Source organism: Hippocampus guttulatus, chromosome 4 (genome assembly GCF_054856545.1).
Source record: "Hippocampus guttulatus isolate MCC_2025c chromosome 4, RoL_Hgut_1.0, whole genome shotgun sequence".
Lineage (NCBI taxonomy): Eukaryota > Metazoa > Chordata > Actinopteri > Syngnathiformes > Syngnathidae > Hippocampus > Hippocampus guttulatus.
In genome coordinates this window covers 20,557,591-20,581,347 of record NC_141264.1, presented here as the reverse complement: position 1 = coordinate 20,581,347, position 23,757 = coordinate 20,557,591, and the positions used below count along the sequence as shown (strand labels likewise).

At 43.4% G+C, this 23,757-nt stretch overlaps 1 protein-coding gene across 1 annotated transcript in view; it reads left to right on the top strand.

Moving 5' to 3' along the window:
- otogl (otogelin-like) overlaps positions 1–23,430 on the top strand; it is a 31,627-nt gene extending 8,197 nt beyond the window's left edge. The window contains exons 19-55 of the mRNA XM_086108508.1: positions 535–609; positions 1,494–1,537; positions 1,739–1,904; positions 2,366–2,473; positions 2,936–3,074; positions 4,224–4,358; positions 4,459–4,605; positions 4,873–4,992; positions 5,071–5,187; positions 7,013–7,169; positions 7,268–7,294; positions 7,368–7,547; positions 7,925–8,203; positions 8,771–8,888; positions 8,968–9,047; positions 9,868–10,460; positions 11,192–11,369; positions 11,455–11,597; positions 12,248–12,271; positions 12,375–12,467; positions 12,815–13,004; positions 13,100–13,317; positions 13,483–13,624; positions 14,210–14,395; positions 15,178–15,390; positions 16,411–16,515; positions 16,594–16,701; positions 17,370–17,471; positions 17,964–18,068; positions 18,153–18,193; positions 18,284–18,350; positions 18,498–18,676; positions 19,460–19,564; positions 19,723–19,842; positions 20,182–20,227; positions 22,297–22,376; positions 22,500–23,430. Of these exons, the coding sequence (XP_085964634.1) occupies positions 535–609; positions 1,494–1,537; positions 1,739–1,904; positions 2,366–2,473; positions 2,936–3,074; positions 4,224–4,358; positions 4,459–4,605; positions 4,873–4,992; positions 5,071–5,187; positions 7,013–7,169; positions 7,268–7,294; positions 7,368–7,547; positions 7,925–8,203; positions 8,771–8,888; positions 8,968–9,047; positions 9,868–10,460; positions 11,192–11,369; positions 11,455–11,597; positions 12,248–12,271; positions 12,375–12,467; positions 12,815–13,004; positions 13,100–13,317; positions 13,483–13,624; positions 14,210–14,395; positions 15,178–15,390; positions 16,411–16,515; positions 16,594–16,701; positions 17,370–17,471; positions 17,964–18,068; positions 18,153–18,193; positions 18,284–18,350; positions 18,498–18,676; positions 19,460–19,564; positions 19,723–19,842; positions 20,182–20,227; positions 22,297–22,376; positions 22,500–22,700 (5,131 nt within the window). The 3' untranslated portion in view covers positions 22,701–23,430. The remainder of the gene's footprint in view (positions 1–534; positions 610–1,493; positions 1,538–1,738; positions 1,905–2,365; positions 2,474–2,935; positions 3,075–4,223; positions 4,359–4,458; positions 4,606–4,872; positions 4,993–5,070; positions 5,188–7,012; positions 7,170–7,267; positions 7,295–7,367; positions 7,548–7,924; positions 8,204–8,770; positions 8,889–8,967; positions 9,048–9,867; positions 10,461–11,191; positions 11,370–11,454; positions 11,598–12,247; positions 12,272–12,374; positions 12,468–12,814; positions 13,005–13,099; positions 13,318–13,482; positions 13,625–14,209; positions 14,396–15,177; positions 15,391–16,410; positions 16,516–16,593; positions 16,702–17,369; positions 17,472–17,963; positions 18,069–18,152; positions 18,194–18,283; positions 18,351–18,497; positions 18,677–19,459; positions 19,565–19,722; positions 19,843–20,181; positions 20,228–22,296; positions 22,377–22,499) is intronic.
- Positions 23,431–23,757: the final 327 nt, after the last annotated feature.

Here is a 23,757-nt window from a genome sequence, read left to right as displayed (position 1 = left end):
TTTGCAAATTTAATATTCATCATTCATTCCATGTTTAGACAAGTAGGGGAGCTTCGAACATATTATTGTCAAGAACATTTTTGACTTCACTTCCCTTTTACATCACAAATCATTTAGAACACGGGTTTCAAACTCAAGGCCAGGGGGCCAGATCCTGCCTGCCACATCTTTTTTTGTGGCCCACCAAGGAAAATCATGTGCATCGACTTCACGTTGTTGACTGTTGAATTGGCGTTATTTAACCATGCATCCTTGCAGGTGTCTTGTAAATGTGTCCGACTACAAGGGCATCGCTTGTGCCCAGTCCCCTTTGTGTCAACCCTGACAACCAATTTGATTTCGTCTTGGCTTTGGCTGAGCCATTCCCAAACTTTCAGTTTCTTGACCCACAAAGTCCACTGACTTTGACTGAAGTGAAAATTCCAGCTGAAAAGAAAGGTGGATCTTGGATTCCGTGTGCTTATTGAACAAGAATGTTTGCACAACCAATCATAAACAACAGTCCTGAGCGAATAACTAATGTTTTTTTGGCAGGGCGCAGTGCCACTGCTACACCCTGGCCGGTGTGTCTCAACCAGGCGAGGTCATCTTCAGCGCCACTGGACCCTGGTGAGTCATATCTTTCTTGCTCAAAAATGTAGCAAATCATTTTGGCTGCCCTCCCGCTTGCAACATCCACATCACGTTAGAGAAACAAACACTGTGAACACTCACTCTTTGGGGTGTCGGGAGGAGACATTGCACCGGGAAATTTTGCGAACTGTAAAAATACCAAATATGCATCTCCTTTTTGCAAGTTTATCATGCATTTAAGCCAATGATACATAGAGACCCTTATTATTTTAAATGCTCTATCTCGCATTGATGATGGGCTACTGCTAGCCATTACCAGCTGATCAGTCATCAACATGTACAACTGTCAAAAATGGTCCAGACTTTTCTCTACATTGTCTTATTGCCCTGCTTCTTCTGGCGTCAACTGCACTTGGAGCCTTGTCTGACCTCTGTCGCAATCATGTTGCTATTCACTGTCAAGTCACCGCTAGCTACTCGGCCGCTGTAGGGCGCATCAGAAAGAACAAGGTTGTGAAATGCAAAGAGTTGTGTTTTTCAGCATTTTTCAAAAGGTAATTTCACTAGTCGACTAATCAGTGTTTTGAACTGACAATTGTCAAAAAATACATCAGTAAATATAAAAGTTCAACTACTCAGCCTTTGAAGATGTTAGGAAGGGTTCGAATACTTTTTTGGGGCAATTTGGATGTCATTTTAGGGCATGACAGAGCACAAAAATATGCAGATAGGCATAAATAAATGCATTTTTCAGCAATTTTTAAAAAATGTTCTCATCGACAGCAACATTTATTAGCCGTTGATATCATAAATGTCAATTTAGTGACTCATCAGGGGTTCACTGTAAAATCTCAAAGGATTTGCAAATAAGACAAAATGCAGTTGGGCTAACCTTTCTTTTTGCCCTCATTTTCTACCAGCCTGTGCAGGAATGGGAAGCTGGAGTGTGTGCCAGAGGAAAAAGGTAACCCCTCCCTCCATAGCACTCCCCCTTCCTTCAGTTCTTGTTTCTTCTCACAACAAAGTGCTGTTTCAGGCTGTGTCTCCCTTGCTGAAATCAAGCTTATTATGTTCACAGTCTTGTAACTCCTTTCCCAGGACGACCTGTTTTGGTTGGTGAGGAGGGCAGAGGCATTGATTTACCTGCATCTCTCTCTGCGCTTAGAGCCAGACAGCCCAGAGATTGGGCAGTGCCCCGCGGGTCAACTGTACCACAGTTGTGCCGAGCAGAGAAGCGGAGTGGCCTGCATGCCGACTTGCCGCAACCTCATGTTGAATGTCACCTGCTCGCCCAACACGCCTTGCATCCCGGGCTGCATCTGCCCTCCTGGGTAATACGTGCCCAACCTTCCCAACATTATTATTGTTCATTTCTGTCATAGAGGTCCCGAAATTGCCTTGCAGGTATACTTACAAATAATAATAATTAAAACAACAACAAGAGACATCAGTGCAATTTCAGCTCTTTTGGCAAATCTCTGACAAAATGATCTCATTAATGAGATTAATTTTCAAATGTATGCAAGTGGATGTGAGCACAAAAGGACGAAAATCCGGAGGCTGTCCGTGAGATGGAGATGTAATTAGCGGGTAGTCATCTCCAATGATTAAAGGCACGGTGTACTTAATCAAGAGAGAGCCTGCCGCGTATGCTTTCATCTTCAAGATCTTCACACTAATATTAGGATCACGTTCCACATCGCTTGCTTTCTTCTTTATGGTTTGTGTCTGTGTCTCATCGACAATCTGATTCTGAATGTATATTTGTATGCTCGGTATATTCTATTTTAAGGCTGGTGCTGCACCGTGGGGAGTGTTACTATCCGGAGAACTGCCCTTGTGTCTGGCTTGGTCTGGAGTACCTCCCTGGAGAAACTGTGGAAACGTCCTGTTATAAATGGTATGTCAAAGTCCCTCTAGGAATGACTTGTTGTTATTCTCCTGACGAATGAGAGGGGATTTTAGGTGTCTTTAGGAATGCCAGAAAGCTCACCCATTTTTGCAAACAAATTTATCCTAGTGCAAATGTGCAAATATACTGAAGGAGTTTGAACATGACAGCCGAAAGATCACTTCGTGACTCCCACTGGAAGGTCCGAAAAATAATCATCCCTCATACCATTTATAGTGCACCAATTATCTTAACCTTGAGTGGACATGTCTACAATGAGAGGGTGCACCAATAAGTTGTGGTACTCTTGAGAGGTCGAATGCAAAACAATATGTTTGAGTTAGCATTGACGCTCATTTGGAACAAACGACAAAAAAATAAATACCGGTAAATAAAACAGTCCGGAACGTTGAACTTGCTCTCTGCTTTCTTTTTTTTTTTACATGCACCTGCTGTTCGCCATCTCCTCAGCGTGTGTCATCGTGGCTATTTCAACTGTAGTTATTCACCGTGTCCAGCTGTGTGCACTGTCTATAGCGACAGACATTACCACACCTTTGACGGCCTGGAGTACGACTACCACTCAGACTGTCAGGTCTACCTGCTTAAAGTAAGCGGAGGGATCCCGAATCTGTTTGAATGATGATGAGAAATGATCCTGATTGTGATTACTTTTTCAAGGTCCTCTTCCAAAAGAAATTGTAGCATTTGAGATTTGACAATTGCATTCTACTACATTGCGAGTTCCCTGAACAATGTCTGCGTGGCAGTCCATACTGTAAATATAACTGTAAGAGTTTTGGGGCATCTTGCTAGAAAATGGAATGGAATGTGAGGTTGGTCTGCAATTTGTGTCAGCCTGGTTACTAAGAAATATTGCGCTTTTTATCCCCCGTAATTCAAAAGACTTCCCAGTTGTTTTAAAAATGGTCTCTTACATTTTTCAAACTAAATATGCAATCAATAAAGAACTGCAGCACACTTGCTTAGTTGATCTTCACTTGGCGTACACGAAAACCGTTGCCGTGCAGAGCTCGTGCGTGCAGTGAAGCGAGGGCTACTTAGGGTTGCCAACTTAGCGACTCCTTTTTTGAAAAAAGATATGAGCAACATATCGAGTGAATTTCTGTGGTGTTATTGGCGATTTCTGGAGTCTCTCAGGGAGACTCTGCAGAAAAGGAGATGTTCACCCCGCGGCATCCAGATTGCAAATGAATGGCGCGTGTGCAAAGCACCAGTTTCTAATTGAATCGTATTGAACCTCTCCCTCCTTTCCAAATCTGGGCGAATGGCAACATTAATACAGTTGAAACTTCGCTCCGCTCAACGTTTTGAAGCAATGGTGATTTAGCCCTGGTAGAGAGCAGCCAAGCCTCTCTGACTGTTGCTTTTTTCTTCTTCCCCCCCCCCCCCCCCCCCCCCCCCAGAGTAGGTGAAGGCGTACCTATGTGTGTACTCCTTTGTTTGTGCCTTGGTAGTGCTAGGTGAAGATTTAGCATGACAAAGAGATCAGTGTTCAACCCAAACCTCAGGGCTCCTGTGCTCCCAGGGATATAGAATTAGAATGGCTGGAACAGGCGTGCCAATTGAGACCCGACAGATTTGCAGACCACCGTGCAAACCTGAAAAGAGTGGGCAAGTGGGTCCTTGCTGCGTAATCTCGCTGCTGTATTTCCTGAGTGTGTACAATCCAAATGTCAATGTTAGGCCTCTTCTCAAGGGGGGTTTTGTTAATGAATGACCTTTTTCCTGTGCGCAGAGTTCAGGAGAAACTGAAGTCTCCATTGTTGCCCAAAATAAGGACTGCTATGAGAGTGGCATTGTGTGCATGAAAACACTGGTCATACATGTGGGACTTACCGAGATCTACTTCATGGACAACTCTGGCAATCCTGTACACACTTACACAAACTCATAATAAAAACAAACAACAACAAAAAGCTGACAATCTATGCAAATAAGACGTTTGATTGTCGCTTCGCTTCCCCATGCAGAGCCCATCCACCGTGGTGGGTCGAGAGTCTGTATTCGAGCTGTGGAAAGCCGGCTTCTACACCGTGGTCCATTTCCCCGATCAGGCCTTGACCGTCCTCTGGGACCGTAAGACAACCGTGCACATCAGAGCTGGGCCTCGGTGGAAGGTGTGCAGCTGTCAATCATTTTAAATTAGGACAGATTTCATAGTCCTCTGACTAGTCTTGTATCCCATCGGAAGGCATTTTATTGGCAGTCAGTCTTTGGCTGCCGCTCTTCCTCCACAGCGATTTTGTGTGTGTGTGTATGATGGTCACCACGGTTTTGGATGAACTTGTTTGCTTTCAACTCAACTGTGTGTATACAATACATTCAATTAAAAAGCACATTTTCCATATTGTATCCCCTTGAAAGCATTTGGAATTTTCCTCCAGGGTCTTCTCAGCGGATTATGTGGAAATTTCGACGGCGTGACTGTAAACGACATGACCACGTCCAGCCGCATGGAGGTTAACAACGCACAGACCTTTGGCGATAGCTGGACGCTGGGACAGGTACAGCCTCCCACCTTCTGTATTAACCCCCCCCCCGTCATCTTGCTTAGTATCATTCTTGGTGCTTGGGTGTCGTAGTGTCAAAGTGACTATGTTGTGGAGCGACCGTGCGAAGCCGACTTGGGGAGACAGCCGTACGCCAAGAGGGAATGTGCACTTCTGTACAGCGAGGTCTTTGCATCGTGTCACAATGTGGTGAGTAGACAGTAATAGATACAAGTAAATACGATGAGTATTTTGACTAAAATGATCATGGTGATCATTACGATGTTAAAATAAATAACATTGACCACAGGTGTCAAAGTCAAGGCCCGGGGACCAGATCTGGCCCGCCACATCATTTTATGTGGCCTGCAAAAGCAATTCAAGGATTGTCAACTTCCATGATGCTTGCTGAAATCTGAAGCAATATTTCAAATTGTCACATATAATGTAATAATTACAATGTTTGAACAATCCATTATTCGAGACTTCTGATGTCAAAGCTAGTTACCCATCTATTTGTTGATGTGTATGTAATTTGTGGAGGTGGTTAAACATTGGTTTCACAAAATTCACAATCATAATGGCCCTCCAAGGGAATCCGTAACTACAATGTGGGCCGTGACAAAAATGAGTTTGACGCCCCTGACCTAGACCATTACAACAAATTTAATTTTAATTTACGGCTGGGAACTTATAGGACATTTTTTTCAATATGTTCTAGATGTTTTTTTTAAAGCTTTCTGTTATCAATCTAATGACTAAGTCCTATTTTTATGTGGAAGTTGATGAAAGTTAATGCTGAAAAAAAAACATTGGGCTTGTTGGGCTCAAACTTATTTTTAATGAAGTCATTGCCATTTGTTTTTTCGATTAACCATAGCAGGAAAAATATATTAAAATTGGAAATCAGATTTTTCTTGAAAGAGTGAAAGTGAAATGCTTTTAGCATAATATGCTACATCACAGAAAATAAAAAGACCCCCATGACACAGCTACTTAATCAAACTACTAAATGCAGTATATTATTATACAATATAAAATGGTCATACTAACCATTTAAATTGAACGTGACCCTCCCCAACAAACAGTGAAGTTATATTACATTATTTATCATCTGCTGCCAGTAGATGGAGTCCTATATTTTCATACATGAGCAGTTGGTGGACCGCAGCTCTACAACAAAGCACAAAGCCCAGAGGACTGCACTTGATGTATTAGACTCCTTAGTAGAGATGAACACATATCATTAACGATTGCCCGGATCCTGATTAGGAGATGATTAATCATGTACTGCATGGGATATAATATTTAAGTGAGCCTGTCATGTTTCTGCTGCCTCTTGATTGAAGAGAAAGTGGGTTAATAATAAATACCAACATAAAAAAATAATACTTCGAAAAAACAAGGCCATGAGCTGCATTTCTATTATTTTGGTGGCCATATTTCACAGGACATAACCTTTGGAAACAGCTGTCAGAATGTAGGGCAACATAGAAAAAGTATGTGAACCGGGATTTCCACATACGTTAGTCATAATAATAATTCGAAAGCGGTCACATACTTTTTCTTATAACTTTATATACCGCCTGTGACTCATAGTTGAGTTGATCTTTCTTTTGGACTAAGATAACTGAGCACGTATTGACTCCGTCATCTTGGTGACCCGATCCCTTCTGTACCGATCCACCATCCTTTGTCCTGATAGCTCATCACCTATCTGAATTATTGACAATGCCTCACCCTTTAAACAAGGCCTCTGTTCATTTACCCCCATGGAGACATGAACAAAGTCCATCTCGCATGATACTTTTTAAAATCTAGCATTATTATCATCCTTACTTAATCAGCCCATCCAGAAAGTATTTACAGTGCCTGGCACTTTTTTTTTCTCTCAAAATTCTGCGCACAAAACTCTAAAATGACAAGAACAAAAAAAAAACATCAAATATACACAAACTTTGTGACTTTCCACCAGTGAGAGTGTTTCTGTCGAACGCAGTGAACTTGCATATAAAATCACGCTCATACCTTGTAGGTGGACGTGGCCTGGTTCTACAGAAATTGCCTGACCGACACTTGCAACTGCGACCGGGGGGGCGACTGTGAGTGTCTGTGCACATCCATCGCTGCCTATGCCCACAAATGTTGCCAGCACGGCATCACCATACACTGGAGGTCGCCCTCGGTGTGTCGTGAGTACACTACCACACGCACACACACAGACACACACACACACAGGTACAGTCGCATGCTGATTGTCAAATTTCTCCTGAATGTTTCTTCATTTCAGCCCAGGATTGTGAATACTACAATCAAGGTATTTATAAATGCAATCCACGCCCTTACTCAGTTACTTCCTTCAACCTAAACTGCTGTTCTGTGCAACAAAGCGCTAGGCGACGGACCGTATTCCTTGGTGAGCGCTGTCCACAATCACACAATGATGGGAGTGAATCGCACTAGTGGCTCAGTGTTTCCTCTGATGAGAGACACGTCAGGCCATTCACCTACGCCGGGCCTCCTCTACAACTTCATGGTCACGGCAGGCCTGTCCAGGAACAGGACGTCACGTAAGCATCGCAGGTTCTCACCATGACGCGCCACAATACTGCAACCTGTAAAGTCGAACATGGGAAGAGGAATTCGCACCTCGGGCCATGAGGCGTTCCGATAGTTTTACGTAAATGTGAATCGCCCAGAAAAAGTGCTCACCAATCGGGCGATCGCTCACAATGCTGATGTTTGCCTTGGACATTTTTGAAGAATGGCTAAAAACCGACAAAAGCAAACGTCCTTGGATCAGTTCTTTACAAAATGCCAGGCAAAACCCACTTCTGAGAGAGAACATGCACTAAAGAAGGCAAAAAAAAAGGGTGTTCCACTTGAGAGGTTACACTGTACCCTTTTAGGATTGCAGTAATTTCATCCCCAGCGGCTATTTCCCCAGGCATCGCCATGGTGTCCCTGGAGTCTGCAGAGCGACCCAATTTCTTCCTCGTGGTGTCGGGGAAGAGATGTGTCCAGCTGGAGCGCTGGAGTCCAGAGGAGGAGTTCAGACGCCGGGCAACGTTCATCCAGCATCATGGGCTGTTTCTGCCCGGTCACACCTCGTTTGAACTCGCCGGCCAACCGGGGATCTTTCTGACCCTGACGCGCACCGCCGCTCGAGCTGTGAGATATGACACCTCTGGCGGTTTCAAAGTTAGCAGCAGCTTCATACTCGAGGGTGTGTGTAATACGTCTGGAACACTCTTTGGTGAAAATGGTTCTCTACATCAGGGGTTACCAAACTTTCTACAGGAGAGACAGTTGGTCCAAGGACCAGCTGCATTAACCAATCACCAATTAAACAAATAATGTGCCCACTGAAAAGCCATAGGAATTATTTACAATTACTATATTATTTTTAAAAGTTTTAACCAAATTATTCATTGCCTGGCCTGTTCAAAAGATGGATACTGCTGTGCTAGCCTCTAGAAAAACCATTACGTTCTTCAAAATAGTCCATCTATACAACCTACACTGAATAATAATAATAGTTTTTCTTTAAGTTGAAGTCGTAAAATATATGTATCAACACAAGGAAAAAGGTTAATGTGTCAAGTCATAATCATATCAGAGGTTTTCATCCGCTCAAAATATGCAGTTTTTTTTTAAATAACACAATAACATAATTTGATGGATGGATCCAAGTTATGGCTCACGATCGTGGTCATGGTCCCCAATTTGAGAACCACTGCTTTACATTTATATGTGCATCAGCACTAACCAATTTGCGCCTCTCGTCATGCAGAGACTCATTTTGTCATCCCCTACCGGATGATGTGTGAGTGGCGCTATCAAGCCTGCGCCAGCCCTTGCGTGCGCACATGCAGTGACCCAGATGCCACACTCTGCAACTTCCTGCCTCTGTAAGCGCACCCCGCCTCTTACGATGCACACTTATGACAGTATTTTAAAAGGATTTTAACGAGTGGCTGTATATCACAGCGTGGAGGGCTGCTTCCCACGATGTCCCAAGAACATGGTCCTCGATGAGGTCACCAGCAGATGTGTCTACATGGAGGATTGTGAGTAATACTTTCAGTGCAACCTCAAAGGTTGATCACAATCCGTTTTGGGATGTTGGGCAAGTGTGTACAGCCTGGAGAAAGTACCTGGAGAAAATTATTACATAGTGAGAAAGAAAATAACTGAAGTGACAAATAACAAAGGTATAATGCAAATTAGAATGGAGAGATGGATTTTTTTTTTTGTGATTTAAGGATTATTCAACTTCAGATGTTCCACTCTCTATAGTCTCGCTCATCAAAACTGATTTGTGATATTAAATACCCTTTTTTGCGACGCATCTCGAAATCAGTTTGCATGTTCTCCCCGGGCCTGCGTGGGTTTTCTCCGGGTGCTCCGGTTTCCTCCCACATTCCAAAAACATGCATGTCAGGCTGATTGGACGCTCTAAATTGTCCCTAGGTGTGAGTGTGGGCGTGGATGGTTGTTCGTCTCTGTGTGCCCTGCGATTGGCTGGCAACTGATTCAGGGTGTCCCCCGCCTACTGCCCGGAGATGGCTGGGATAGGCTCCAGCACCCCCCGCGACCCTAGTGAGGATCAAGCGGTTCGGAAAAATGGATGGATGGATCTCGAAATCACTGAATGGTTTGGGTCCTCATTACATGAAAGACACAATTGAATATGAACCCAGCAGGGCTCTGAGATTTGCAGACTTGTGTCAATTAGTGCAGTCAATCGTGAAGCGGCATTTCGCTATTATGTTGTACGCAAGTGGAATAAGTCAACCCCAATTGTAAATGATTTTAAATCTGGGTTAGAAATAATTTTCCCATACCTTGTGCTATATAAATAAAACTGCCTTGCCTTGCCCATTTTAGGCGTGACTCTTCCCCCGACTGCCACCCCCTTTGCATTTGTGACTCGACCTGACATGACTACGTCGCTACCGACAACGCTTTCAACTCCAAGGCCTACGACTACCCCAACTTCCACGAGCACCACTGGAGTCCTCACTCCATCTTCCATGAGACCATCCACCATCGCCACTACTTTCAGTCCATCTCCAGTGATCGCCACCACTACAACTCCCCCCACAAGTACACCCACTCAGATGCCCCCAACACCCTCGACTACTCCCACAGGGCCCTCCACATCGTCCCTCATTTCGACTGCTATTCCTTCAGTAACTTCCACCACTGGCGCTACCGCACCATCAACTTCAGTGCCACCCGTCCTTATGACGTCCACGCTACCTACTTCCATATCCCCCGCAGCTAGCGCCGTTACCACGGCTACTCCTCCTCAATCTCAGCCCGCCGACGCTTTGACGGTTGTCGTGGCAACCTCCACGCCGAGCGTCACAAGCACCGAGCCGGTGACCGCAGAAGTTATGACAAGTGAAGACGCCTTTCCGACAACAGAGGAGGCGTTGAGCACGTCTGCGTTCTTCATGCCCACGACCCCCTGTACTGTAAGTTTCTACAAGAACGGGCATGCACAGTGTGACAAATAGTTACAATCATCCCGAGAGTCAAGATGATAAAGTTGAATCGTGATTATCCTTTCCTGTCCTATGTGCTAGTCATTCCGTCCCTTGTTCACAAGGTATCGCACTGCCTGGCTCACTCACCCTAGTCCTGCTTGTGACTCGTTGTGTCCCTTCCTCACAGTGTCCAGCTCTGCCTTTCCAGTTCACATATTCGATAGATAAGATCCAACTCCTCCGTAAAGTTCAAGTTTTATACCGTTATGATGGTGTCTTTTATGGTTCTTTTCATGCTTGGTTCTCTCTTTTCTCTTGGTCTGTCCTCTCTCCAACCTCGTTCTGTCTGCATGTCAAACTCTTCTTTGCACAGAAAAACTGTTAGGGCATAAAATGGATCCACCATACTGCACAACAGGACAGGTTAAAAAAAAAAAAAAGCACAAAAATGTGCTTGTTCGTGTAAAGGGGGTCATTGGTTTGGATTCGGGTTCCACTCCAAGGACAATGTAAGCCATGTGCCGTCTCTATCACCCGCTTAGGCTAACGCAGTCATAAAATCTAATTCACTATAAACATTTGAATGAAAAACACTTTATGAACTGACCCTGTGGTTCCACTTGCCTTTTTTTTCTATCAAAATTAAACTATACTGTCTTCTATTGGAACAATTTTTCCCATTCTAAATGCACATATATCTATGCTCCACATCCCTTCAGCCTCCATATGTCTCCCGTATCGACGAGTGTGCAGAGCTCATTTGTTTCAACGGGCAGCTGCTGCTTTACAACGCATCCCTGCATTGCCGCTTCGACACCACCCAACCCCGGTGCAACCTGCTGGGCCTGCCTGTCCTCATCAACATGGACCCCTGCTGCCCACAGTGGCGGTGCCCTTGTAAGCCACCGCATTGTCGCTCACCTACATACACTGATGGTCCAGATTTAACAAGATGGATGATCAAGCGGGGTTGTTTTGTCAGGTCGTTGCACTGTGATGTCTGACCTGCGCTTGATCACATTTGATGGCAACAATGTGGCCTTGTATGATGACGGCTCCTATGTCCTGGTTAAGCTGCCGGGAGAGACTATTATTGGCACGGTAGAGAAATGTCCAACTAGCCAGGTAATATAGAACTCTGATTATATACAGCGTATGGCCTGCTCCATTCTGTAATATGTATTGCAGTAATCTTGCTATTTTGTTGTTTTAGGAAAATTGATTTTTTAAAATATTTTTTTGTGTATACCTCATTAAATAATTTATAGTTTTTAAAAAAATAATAAAATCCAAAAGTAATAGTCAGTTTAAAATATACATTTAAGATTTTTTTTATTCATTTTTAAAAATATGAAAATTTGTTTAAATGTTTTTACATCATTTGCTAGACTAATAACAGCCCATTCTCGCTCAAATGAGCATCAATTTTAATGACATTAAAAAGTAACTAATTTTAAAGGAGACATATTGCGCTTTTTTTCCCACAATTTCAAACACTTTCGAGGTGTCTTAACAGTTGTTCACAGGCCGCGCGCATATTCAACACTTAAGATTAAAGATTTGTGAAATCGCTTTTAACATTTAAATTGCTTTGAATATGTTCTTACAATTTTGAAAAATATTTTCTTCTTTTTTTCAATATGTAGATGATTTAGTTTGGTTTGTCGAAGACATGTGTGACCCATACGTTCATAATTTGAAATTATGTCATGTTTTTGGGACAACCAGTATTATTATTCTAATGGTTTTTGGGGGGTTTTTTTCTTTCAACGCAGAGCGTAAACTCAATCAGAAGACCTGTGAGTGGCACACACACAGCTTGCTCCATTACAATTGCTTTGTTTGTTATGGTTTTTTTGGGGTTTTTTTTGGAAAATGTGCTTTAATTTTCCTTCCCTACAGAGTCCAACAGGTGGAACATCTGGTCTGTGTTTGAGGAAATTAAATATCACAACCTCTTCCGATCGTATTGTTATCAATCGACTGGATCGAAAGGTGACTCAGATTATTCCATTGAAAAGTCTTCATTTACAGGCGTGGGAAAATGTCATTTATTGCATTTGCAAGAGTTGAAATCATGATATAGATTGACGACACACAGACTGAAATATTCTATGATTTGATTATTATAATTTTGATGATTATATCTGACACTAAAGCGAGAAAGCTACAACAGGGCAGTGATTACCAACCACTGTGTGCCATGCAAAATTGTGTGGCATGTGAATTCTTATTTATTTACTCCAAATGATGAATCTCTGTCATACGTGAGTTTCTCTTTTTGTGTTGAACTACGGTAGCAAATGAACTTTTCTGGAATATTTCTGTATGAATGTGTTTAGGTAACAGTGAACTACAGGCCCACTAGGCTGCCGTTTTCCCTCCGCTCTCTTCGTGTGGAAGACACCGGCGCTATGTATCTAATCAAAACAGCTGGTCACGTCAGCATGCAGTGGTATCACAGCACAGGCATCATGGTGCTGCAGTTCATCACACCAAATGAAACATCTGTCCCCACTCGCGGCCTATGCGGTGAGTGGCTGCATCACGGCAGGCCGAATGGGGTGGAATCAAATCAACACGAGCTGACATTTGCAGTTTGACCCCACGTCTACCCATCATGGCAGGTTTCTGCGACGGAAACCTGGAGAATGACCTGAGGTTGCCCAATGGCACTGTGGTGACAGAGGTGGGGAACATGATGCTCTTCCTGCAGGCTTGGCGGATCCCCATGCCCGACGAAAGCGAGCACACTCGTAGGGTCGGAGACAACTGCACTGTTGAGGACTGCTCGATTTGTCTATACATGCTCCACCAGAGAGCCTTCACACCATGCCATCGCAAGGTATGTTCTTTGGAAGCGTGGATTTGCTTCTTTGCCTCCCAATATTCCTCACCTTCTATATCACAGCACCGTGGTTGGGAACCAATCTCAATGCATCATAGCATTCTCTACCATAGCTGTCCACAATGAATAGAGAAATAGGACATTGGTTCGAGTGTTTTGCAGGTGCCCCCGGACCAGTTCTGTGACATCATGTGGGCGGGCGACCTACACTACAAGGACCACCAGTGTGACTTCCTGGCGGCCTATGTGGCTGTCTGCTACACACACCAAGTGTGCATCAACTGGAGACGACACAACTTCTGCCGTGAGAACACACATAGTACCACATACAGTGGTACCTTGACTTAAGAGTGCCCGAACTTGGGTGTCTTTTGAGTTAAGCGCTGTCATTTGGTCAATTTTTTTGCTCAATGTTGAAAGCCAAAAATTGAGGTAAAAATGGTCCAGACAATCACACGAAGACTATCCGGCCAACATACTCGTAATACCAGCGTTCGCAAATCGTAGTAAAAAGCAACGTAGGAGCTGTGAGGAATTAAGACGTTATGCCATTGTGCTTCTTAGATATCATTTCAATGAATGAGCCACGTATCGGTATTATGTAAAATAGTTTCTGTGACAATTCATCACTCTGGCTGTTAGCTAACAGGTTAGCGCATGAGCTACAAGTAGACTATGACATAGGACACAAAAGCAAAGAATGGGGAAATAAAAAGCAATTATCTATTAAATTAAGCTCAGCAAAACATTGCTTTTAACTTAGATTTGTTCCTCTTTATATTATGAGTGGCTTCCTAAAAAAGTACAGCACTGTTTTTAATCAAAAGTACTGAGTTGCAAACTTGGTGACAAAACAGATTGAACTCAAAGCTCATCACCAATCCGGCAGCTCTGCGGTGCCCAGCCGGCAAGGAGTACCATCCTTGCGTGAACACCTGCGCCAGCCTCACCTGCCTGAACAAGGACTACTATGAGGAGACCGCTTGCCCCTTCATCCGGGAGGAGTGTGTTTGCCGCGGAGGGACCCTCTTGCATCGCGCTGATTCCCCGCACTGCGTGACCGAGAATCGCTGCGGTGAGTCCCATCTAAAGACAACAATCGTTTTCTGTCATCTTGGGAAAATGAAAAGAAAACAATATTTGGGAGTTGCAAAGTGCACCAGGCTGAAGTTTGGAGATGGCTGTTTCACAAAAGCATTAGCAAACAGATGCACCATGATATCTGACATATATTACAAAGCATGCCTTCCGTAGAATTTTTCAATCTGGAGAATTTGTTCAACCTCTGTCTATCAATGCACCTTACGGGAATTTTAAAGTTTGATTTACTTCATTTCTTAAGGCTTCCTACTTTCAAACCTGACAAAGGACTGCATATTATCTGTACCATGAATTTGAACTGTTTGTCGTCCTTGGTTGCAAAAGAAATAATATTGACCTGTTTGAAAATCCACAAAATAATTCGACTCATTTGCTGTTGAAAAAAATATACGTACATACGTACAGTACATGACGAGTCTTTCCATGTTTTATCACAGTTCATTTGTGTACCCGCTCTTAGACAATTGTATGTACAATACGAACAAAATATGAACGCTCTAATTTTATGGTTGCAATTTGTTGTTGGTGTTCCAGTACAATTACACTGTTTTCAAATCAGTTCAAATATATATAAAGCATGTAGGAGGAGTTAAACCCCCCCCCCCCCCCAACTTATTTGGTCTCTCTATATCGCAGATATTGCAATGCTCATCATGGTGACGTTAAAGCTGTTTGTAGTTGAATTTTATTTTCAGAAAAAAAACATCTGCAAAAGACCACTTTGCTTATCTGTGAATTCGCATCTGGCTTCCATAGCGTGCACGGACAACGAAGGCAGGCCCCGTGCACCCGGCGAGGTTTGGAATGGCTCCGCTGTAGGCTGCTGCTTGTACAAGTGCATGGAGAATGGCTCCGTGCTCGCCGTGGAGCCAGACTGTGGCTTTATCCCGACGCCGATGTGCGAGAGACAGGGAGAATACGTGCTGGATGTGCTGGAGGAAGGCGCCTGCTGTCCCAAGAAGATCTGCGGTTAGTTCTATTGTAAAAATTTAATGTTGTGAAAATGTTTCATTGTGATTATTCATTCATTCATTCGTTTTCCGATCCGCTTATCCTCAAAAGGGTCGCAGGGGGTGCTGGAGCCTATTCCAGCTGTCTTCGGTCATAGGCGGGGGACACCCTGAACCAGTTGCAAGCCAATTGCGGTCATCATGACCAAAATAATCACGATATTAGGTTTTCTTATAAGACATCACTCAAAGCAATGTAAACAGGCAGTGGCTTCTCAAGCCCTTTATCTAGTAGTTATTTCGTTCCTGCTTGACCACGGGTGTCAAACTTAAGACCCGGGGGCCAGATCTGGCCCGCCACATCATTTTATGTGTCCCGTGAAAGCTGATCAAACATGTAAACTTCCATGATGCTTGCTATAATGTCCAACAAAAAAATAAATTCTCATATGTAATAAATAAGAGAGATATTCTGAGCATTTCATTGTTACCAAACCCCTTGTGATGGTAACTTAAACAAGAGTTGAATCAACAGTTATTCTTGACTTCTTTATATGGTTTCAGTCATAACGGCCCTCCAAGGGAAACAATAACTAAAATGTGTCTCGCGACAAAAATGAGTTTGACACCCCTGTGCTAGAGGCTCATGCCCGTAAACTCTGTCTATTCCTCAGGTGCTGAATTCAGGGTTACATGTACTTAAGAGATAATGTCTTGTCTCGAGTGTGATCATATCTCAGTGGATTCACCTTTTTTATCGTTAAGGGGCAACCCTCAACTTTTAGTCTGGACGGGGAGGGATAAATATTTACCACCAGTAACACCAGAAAAGGTTTATCGCTTATTGCTTTTCTGTTGAGAAAAAGTCACTACAGTCGACAATACCAACAATACATGGCATGAAATATTGTCCACAGAATTCTTCAATTTCGAAACAGTATTAACTGGTGAGCTGAAGCCTCTCTCATGTTGTCACATTTTATCGGGAAAACATTCCCTCTCTATTTCTACAAACATCTCAGTATGCCCTTGCATCCAGATTGCAACATGACCATCTGTGACAGTGAGGCACCGGCTTGCGTCGACGGCGATCGACTGGTGATCGGTTACAGCGCTCTCTCCTGTTGCCCGGAGTACAGATGCGGTGAGAACAAGCACCAATGGCCACAATTTATTTGACATGCTTTGCCCTGAACACTGACTTGTCATGCTCCTACTGCAGAGTGTGACCCGGCGGCGTGCCCCCCCGCCGCTTCCCCCAATTGTAGGGAAGACCAGTTTTTTGTGCAGATACGAGGGGAGAAAATATGCTGCTATTCTTCTCTCTGTGGTAGGGCAGAGATTTCTCTATACATCAAATGACACATTTTTATTCACAATTTAAATCAGTACCTAAGTGTCCGAAAATATTTGTGAAGTTCTTTTTATAAACATAAGACTTGTAAGCCACTTCACACGCCATATCACTTGTCTCACCTTCGTAAACCTGACAACTGGGGCGGGGCCTATGAAGACAATAGGAGCTTTTTAACTTGTGATGGCAGAAGTTCAAACACTATACTGTGTGTATGTGGTGCATGGACACATCAACAAAAATAAATATTATTTTCACCGTACTGTACGGTGAAAACTCGCTGGAATAGGTTAACTCAGTGTAATGCACTGAGTTAATGTCGATGTTTCAACATCGTCGCGTTTCAGACAATGTCCAATTGCTTAAAAGTGACTCTTTATCATCACACTGCCAAGCTGATGAAGTCAGGGGTGGAGAAACCCCATGCAGGGGCAGTTAATACGTTGCTCAGTCACAATTTTTTTCAAAAGATTTTACGTGGTGGGTTAATTTCACACATGAAGGGTAGGTCGGCACTCCAGGCACCCAGCAATTAAAAAGTGATTTTTTTTTCATAATCTGTCCCATTTAAGGAGCCGTGTGATGGTTTACTATGGACAGCTCCATCAACTGAAGGGCTATAATGGTGCGTTGTGTCTGCGCAGTGTGTAATTCGTGCATGGAGCCTGTTCCAACCTGCTCGCATGGAGAAATTCTGGCTGTGAATCTGAATACCACCCACAGCTGCTGTCCACAATATCTTTGTGGTGAGCTGCGCCGCCATATGGCATAAACAAATATCCGTTATTACAGCCTTTGTTTTAACCTTTTCTAAAGCTCTTGTGATTTTTATTGGTATAGGTCTATTTTCTCCACATTGGTTGATATATTAACCTCCATTTGTTCTTCTTCCGTGTGTGTGTGTGTGTGTGTGTGTGTGTGTGTGTGTGTGTGTGTGTGTGTGTGTGTGTATACACAGATATATATATATATATATATATATATATATATATATATATATAAGAATATGTTTAATCAGTTAGATTCTTCAAAGTAGGCACCTTTTTCCAAGATAACAGCTTTGCAGCGCTTGGTCCACACTCTGGGAGTAATTTTATCTGGTCGACCACTCCTGGGAATGTTTGCCACTGACTGTTCCCAGTTTCATCCAGTTATTTATATATATTTATATAAATATATATAAATATCTCTCTCTCTCTCTCTCTCTCTCATTGAAATGTGTTACCTGTGTGTTACAGTGTGTGATGTTAACAAGTGTCCCAAATCATCCATAAGCTGTGCACCAGGCCTTACTTTGATGGAAACCACTCCGCCAGGCCATTGCTGTCCGCAGCAACATTGTGGTACAGAAATGCTTTCATTTCAAGCTCGTGCTTAGTTTTTGTGGCCAAATCTTACACGTTATATTTTGCCTCTGTCCCTTCCAGAATGTCAATGTGAGGACAGTGCTCTCCAAGCGTGCCAGCTTGTAAGTAAGCTGCATTAAAACTCCAAAGCGGGGTTTGTTCACATCGGAGACAGCACAATTGCTTTAGCCAGGGCTTTTATCTTCTCTCAGGGGGAGGTTCTATTCGAGGTCCCAGACATCAGCAGCAGTGACTGTGGCTGTCCTCGACACGTGTGCCGTATGTGGAATGCAAGCATGAAGAAACGCAATGGGTTGCCAGTCCATCCAGAGATCCCTGGCACCCCAGCCACATACTATAAAAGTCTTTTTGCTCATCCCCTGTGGTATAATTGTTGATATCATGCATGTGTGTGCTTGGCTTTAGAGAAAGCAGAAGTGTGTCTTTTCCAAGGGATGACAGTGCTCGGACCGGGCCAATCCCTTGTTCAGTACTTTGAGGGACAGTTGTGCTACACTGTCCATTGCCTGCATCACAGAGATCCAAACACGGGCTTCTACGCCATGGAAATCACCTCGGTTAACTGCTCCCAACAGTGTGAACTTGTATGTATGATGCATATTTAATGCCTTTTCAACTTGACTTTCGTCTTTAAGTGGGGTACACACAATGTTTTTATAGTTTTCGATGGTTCATTATAGTTAGTTTTTGTTTCTTCCTTTTTTAAAAAAACATTTAGTCAGGTTATTCATTATTAATCATTATTTTGTCGAACAGTTTGTTAGTTTTTATATGTTTTGGGTACTTTCATGCCTCGCTTTGTTTCATTGAATTGAATTTACAAAGACAAACAACATTTTGGCTATTAGTTACTTTTACAATGGTAAAATATAGTTTCAGTTAGTTTTCCTTTTTTTTTTTAAAATCACTCTTGTTTTTATTTTATTTTGTTAATATAAGTATTTTTTCATTATACTATATTTTTGTCATTTCATTTATTATTAACTATAGTAACCTTGGTGCTCACTTCCTGATTTTTAACATAAAAGGCACCAGAGATAATGATCGTAATGACGATGTACTCTGCAAATGCATTCTTATTCCTTAAAGTCTGTTGTATAACAAAGGCTGACCCAAGAGGCAGCATTATGACATGATTGTGCATGATTTGCGATTGCTAATATTGAACTGCTTTAAAATGTACAATTGTCAGCCCAGACAGTTTTAGATCATATAGGGGAAACAAAATTAATCTGGATAATCGCTCAAAGTGATCTTTGAGAGACATTCAATAATTGGGCTTTGATCGGAAGGGTAATACTAAAATTTGGTCTGATTATCGGTATAGTTTTACCTCGCTTAAGTACTTTCCTCTTCTGTTTCAACAGAACCAGGTATACGCGTCTTCCGCTGACCCCCAGGTGTGCTGCGGCTCCTGTAAAAACGTCTCCTGCATTTTCACCAACAACAATGGAACAACAGAACTTTTTTCCGTGAGTGCTAACAAAAACTGAACATAATCACGTTTTTAAAGATGGAAAATGAATGGAAAGTTGTGTGTGTGTGTGTGTGTGTGTGTGTGTGTGTGTGTGTGTGTGTGTGTGTGTGTGTGTGTGTGTGTGTGTGTGTGTGTGTGTGTGTGTGTGTACAGGCGGGGAGCTCCTGGGTAGAGAACTGCACCCGTTACGACTGCATAGAAACGGCAGTGGGAGCCATGGTGCTGGCCTCCGGCGTCGTTTGCCCGCCTTTCGATGACAACGAGTGCATCCAGGTTGGGGATCAATGACACAAGTTTCTGACTGTCCGCAAGATGGAAAAAGAAAACTTGGGACACTCTGCTTCAGCGAGTAATAGTAAAACAAAATTTTTATCCATTGGACCTGAGAGATCTCTTCTAGTAGGCTTGTCCTGACATTTTTGTAGCCACATTTTAATGTTCCACAAGGGTGTGTAGACTTTTTATATCCATTGCCATCCACCAATTGTACCAATTGTTTAGGATCCGTATTTTTTTTCTATTGTTTTAATGTTCTGCACTGGCATACCTGTCCAAAAGCAAGATAAATAATTAGCAGATGAAACATGAGTGACAAGTATTCTCGACTTGCAGAATGGCGGTGTGGTTCAGAGCTTCGTGGACGGCTGCTGCAGGACATGTGAGTCTCTGCGTTTATTCATGCTTGAAAAGGGTGAACGCCTTGTTGCCTGACAGCAGATGGGCTTATTGGCTGAATTTTTTTTTAGGAGGGGTGGGGGTGGGGTGCGTGGCCTGTTGTAGCAATTGGCGATCAATACTGATGCTTGGCCTGTTTTCCGTTCCCCCTCCCAAACACACACACAACTTGCGGCTTTTGTCTGTTGATCGGCAGCCGGAAAAAGTGGAAGTTATAATCATCTCTGCATCAATAGTGTAATGGTACGCCTCGGGTGATTGGAAGTGGATGATTTCTTCACCGCTTGCCTGCTTTGACCTTGCAGTTGATCGACGGTGAGAATGCGAGCTGGCGCAGAGATTCTGGTGTTCTTGCGGCATTATGCGATTTGGTTTCCTTTTCTCGGTGAGGTGTGGAAGAGGGAGCAAAATCCGTGTGCATGCGAGCCGCGCTGGGCTTCGTCCTCTCTGTGCTGTTTCTGTGCCATGTTTTACTTTTTGATGTTGTTTTTCTTTTAATGATTTTCTGTATTCTCCCGGCGCTTTTTTTTTTCTTTGCTGTCCTGACGATGCTACCAGGTGCCGGAGTGGGTGTTTTACCCCTTACTGTTAATCCCGTAACCCCCACTGGTAGTACTAACTGTGACACAGGTATGTGCTGCTTGTTATAAGATGATGAGGCCTGATCCAACTGATTGACTTGCAATTATCTCACATTCAATCCCCACTGTTGCCGAGAGCAGTTGCACCCCACCAATAAAACACCTGCTGCTGGGCAACAAAGCATCCAGCTCAATATGCCTCACTGTGTCTTAAACAGAATGAGTGTGTGTGCGTGTGCGTGTGTGTGTTAATGTGTCCTTCATCATCATTTATGCCAATGATAACTCATGCTGACCGCTCGAGGTACACGGTAACTGTTTCAAATGAACTGCAATGCCATGAATACATTCCAACCCCACAGACAACAGGGCAATTTTTGTCACGTTTTTGACCAAGAAAAATAGCACTCTATGAAAACATAACATAAGCAAAAATAAACAAGCTAAAATTCACAACTCTCATGTTGTAAGTGTGCCTTAAAGGGCCCAGTCTACTGTCACTCCTTGCGTGTGTTTTCATTTACTACGTTAGACTGGGCGGCCCGGTGGCCAAGTGGTTAGCGCGTCGATCTCACAGTGCAGAGGTACCGGGTTTGGTTCAAACTCCTGTGTCCCTGTGTGGAGTTTGCATGTTCTCCCCGTGCCTGTGTGGGTTTTCTCCAGGTACTCTGGTTTCCTCCCACATTCCAAAAACATGCATGGCAGGCTGATTGTACACTCTAAATTGTCCCTCGGTGTGAGCACGGATGGCATTCGTCTATGTTTGCCCTGCGATTGGCTTGGAATCGGTTCAGGGTGTCCCCCGCCTACTGCTGGAAGACAGCTGGTATAGGCTCCAGCATGCCTCGCGACCCTCGTGAGGATAGAGGGGATCAGAAAATGGATGGATGGATCACTTAGACTTTTTGTCCTGTTCAATAAATGACTCAACAGACTCAACTTGCAATGTACTGTATGTATCCCTGTAAAAATATTTACTTTTAGGGGTCGCAAATATAACTCCACCCTGCCTAAAACTCACTCAGTAGCGCCCCCGAAAGTTAGTTAAATTTTTTATTTTATTTTTTAAAAACACCTACACAAAAAGGTTTCAAGGACTCATGCCTGAAATAGAACAGGAAGTCGGCCATTTTGGGGGAGGGGGATGCTAGGACTTGTCCATACTTTGACGAACCCTCCCTCGGGAATTCAACCAAAGAGATATCCTAGATAGAGATATCCTAGATAGATAAGCAATGCTAAATTGCTGAGCTTTTTACCGACGCCATCTAACATGGGATGACGATTTCGAGCGTTCGCCGTTGAAAAAAACAAAGGCCTGGTCACCAATCACTGTAACGTTATTTATCGCTATAGCGGAATCGTTTTTTTATTCAGCTCTTGTATTGGATTGCATTAAACAGTGCAGATTTACCCCAAAACGATGTCTGATTCAGCCTCCTTTTGTGGTCTTCTGTGAACCGAACCACAGGCAAAGATGACGGCAAGACGTGTAAGCGAGTGGCCATCCGGACCACTATACGTAAAGACGACTGCAGGAGCAACACACCCGTAAGAAAACACACATACACGACCACAGGACAGTGTTGTCCTGTCATATCGTTCATCATTGTTCAGATAATTACTGCATCGCAGTACGTGAGCCTTCATGCTCTACCCCGGCTTCGTTGACAGGTGACGGTCTTCTCCTGTGACGGCAAATGTCCGTCGGCCACCATCTTCAACTTCAACATCAACACCCACGCCAGGTTCTGCAAGTGCTGCCGCGAGAACGGACTGCAGTCCCGCACGGTGGCACTTTACTGTACACGTAACGCCACCACCGTGGAGTACCGCTTCCAAGAGCCCCTGGACTGTACCTGCCAGTGGAACTGAATGAAGGCTTCTGGCAGGGAAATAACGGAGGGCTCCGAGATTTGTGACGCGTGAATGACATAATACATGGAAGGTATCGTATTAGATTTTGAACAGCACGTAGAGGTGAAGGTAATGCAATGCTTCAAAGGGGACATATTAAGGATTTGTTTTTTTTTAATTGCTTGTATACAAATACTGTAGTTAGGACTTTGAAGGACCTGCGGATCACCTTACAGAGCTCGCGTCCTGCCCGAGCTTTCTTCCTTGCCCGCATTGCCAAGTGCTTCCTAATGTGGTTTTCTGCTCCACGGTTAATCATAATAAACACCGGCCCCTCACACGATATGGGGTGGGATGGAGGTCGGCACCTAAGAACAGACAGAAAATACAAAGTAAGTCATGCAAAGTGTACTTTGTGATCCTTGGGGTATTATAACGAAGATACCTGGAAGCTGTTGTTAAAAAATGCACACTATCTTTCCTATGAAACACATAGGACACAAAAATATACTCAAATTCACTCTGCCCATCCACTCAACCGAGAGGATCTCTCTGCTTAATTCTGGTAACTTGTCATTGTAAGCCCAAAAATATTAATCATATACAGTATCTATATTTCCAAGGGAGATTCTCAATGGATGAGTTAACCTTTTTTTTTCTATCGAAGTACAGTACAGACAATAATACTCCAGTCTCCTCCCAATTTCTTACTGATGCATCCGAATAGGGGAATAAAGCTTTAAATGTGTTTTTGTCTGAATTATTACCTTGCCGCAGTGGTTATTTCAGGGTGCATTTGCAGCGTAGGCCCAAGAGCCCAATTAGGATTTAATGCCTTTCTCAATCTGTTTCCAAGTAGATCTCAAAGGATATATCCAGTATGGCTGTGTTTGCACCGATGTCATGTCACAAACCTACCCAAATTGCAGTTAATAATTCCACAAGCGTGAACAGTGGGCAGTGACCACTCGGAAGTGAGCAATCCGAAAATAATAAAAAGAAACATTAAACGTTCGGTTGTCTTAGTGTTGTGGTGAACAACTCGCACAACAATGGCAACGTATGTTTTTAAACC